Source organism: Rhincodon typus, unplaced genomic scaffold, assembly GCF_021869965.1.
Source record: "Rhincodon typus isolate 14 unplaced genomic scaffold, sRhiTyp1.1 hic_rhity00000069, whole genome shotgun sequence".
Lineage (NCBI taxonomy): Eukaryota > Metazoa > Chordata > Chondrichthyes > Orectolobiformes > Rhincodontidae > Rhincodon > Rhincodon typus.
The window spans coordinates 66,377-67,714 of NW_025965707.1; the positions used below are offsets into that span (position 1 = coordinate 66,377).

Here is a 1,338-nt window from a genome sequence, read left to right on the forward strand (position 1 = left end):
CACACACAGACACAGACACTGACACTGACACACACACAGACACACACACAGGCACACACAGACGCGCACAGACAGTGACACATGCACACACACACAGACACTGACACAGATACACACATGCATACACAGACACGCGCACACACAGACACACGCATACACACAGACATGCACACACACACACAGACATGCACACGCACACAGACACAGACACACGCATACACACACACAGACACAGACACACACACACAAACAGAGCGGGGACAGAGACTGGAGACCCATCCACCAGCCGAAGCATCTGCTCACCGGTGTCGATGATAACGGGCCAGCTCTTCAGGTCTACGGTGGTCAGCGCATCCTTGGATCTGAGCAGCTTCGATACGATCTGTGTGGTCAGGATACAGGCCGCCTTGCTGACCTGGGGTTTGTGGGGGGTGGGGAGACAAACAGGGTGTTACCGTCGCTGAATTATTCCCCCCCCTCACCCCCAACTACCAACATCCTGGGGGTTACCCATTGAGCAGAAACTGAACTGGGACCCCCAGCCCCATATCAATCCTGTGGCTACAAGGAGCAGGTCTGAGGCTGGGAATCCTGCAGCGAGTAACTCCCGTCCTGACTCCCCCCACCAAAGCCTGTCCCCCCCCACCGTTGACAAGGTGGGGGTCAGGAGTGTGAGGGGAGGGAGGGGACTGGGGAACAGCTCCCACCCACCCCCCTACACTCGCCTGGACGGGGAGGCGCGGCTCCGACAACGCTCGGGAAGCTCGGACACCGTCTGGGGACTGAGCGGCCCCCCGCCACCCCCAACCCCGAAAACTCGATCGTCACCCCCTCCGCCACCTTCCACATTCCCTCCCTCCCTCCAATCGTCACCCCCCCATTCCCCAAAACCTTCCACACAATCCGCAACCCCCCAACACCCCCCAAAACCCCTCCACCCCACATCGAGTGAATAAAAACGATCACCCAGTGTAGTTTTGAAATTCCCGAAGGCTTGGGAAGCGGGTGGGGGGTGGGGGCGCAGGGGGATACTCACATCGACGATCATCTTGACTGTGGGGAGGGTAGCGGAGAGGCTCTGGGGGTGCGGGGGTCTCACAGTAACCGGAACGCACCCTGCGTAGAGACACCCGTAAAAAGCTACGATCAAGTCGATCCCTGTTGGGTGGGGGAAGGACACAGAGAGAGAGGCTGCTATACAAATTCACAAACCTGGTAAACACCACCCCTCCCAAAGCTATCCATCGGGCAGGAGCAGAAGGCTCCTCCCAAATCAGGAGACCCTCCGACAGCGCCCCGCTCCCTCGGCCCCGACCCTCCGACGGCGCCCCGCTCCCT

At 59.6% G+C, this 1,338-nt stretch overlaps 1 protein-coding gene across 1 annotated transcript in view; it reads right to left on the minus strand.

The window, feature by feature from the left end:
* The window catches only part of LOC125488218 (disco-interacting protein 2 homolog B-like), an 8,258-nt gene extending 7,098 nt beyond the window's left edge, over positions 1-1,160 (minus strand). The window contains exons 1-2 of the mRNA XM_048621144.1: positions 1,037-1,160; positions 304-415 (exon numbers count right to left, since the gene is read on the minus strand). Of these exons, the coding sequence (XP_048477101.1) occupies positions 304-415; positions 1,037-1,048 (124 nt within the window). The 5' untranslated portion in view covers positions 1,049-1,160. The remainder of the gene's footprint in view (positions 1-303; positions 416-1,036) is intronic.
* Positions 1,161-1,338: the final 178 nt, after the last annotated feature.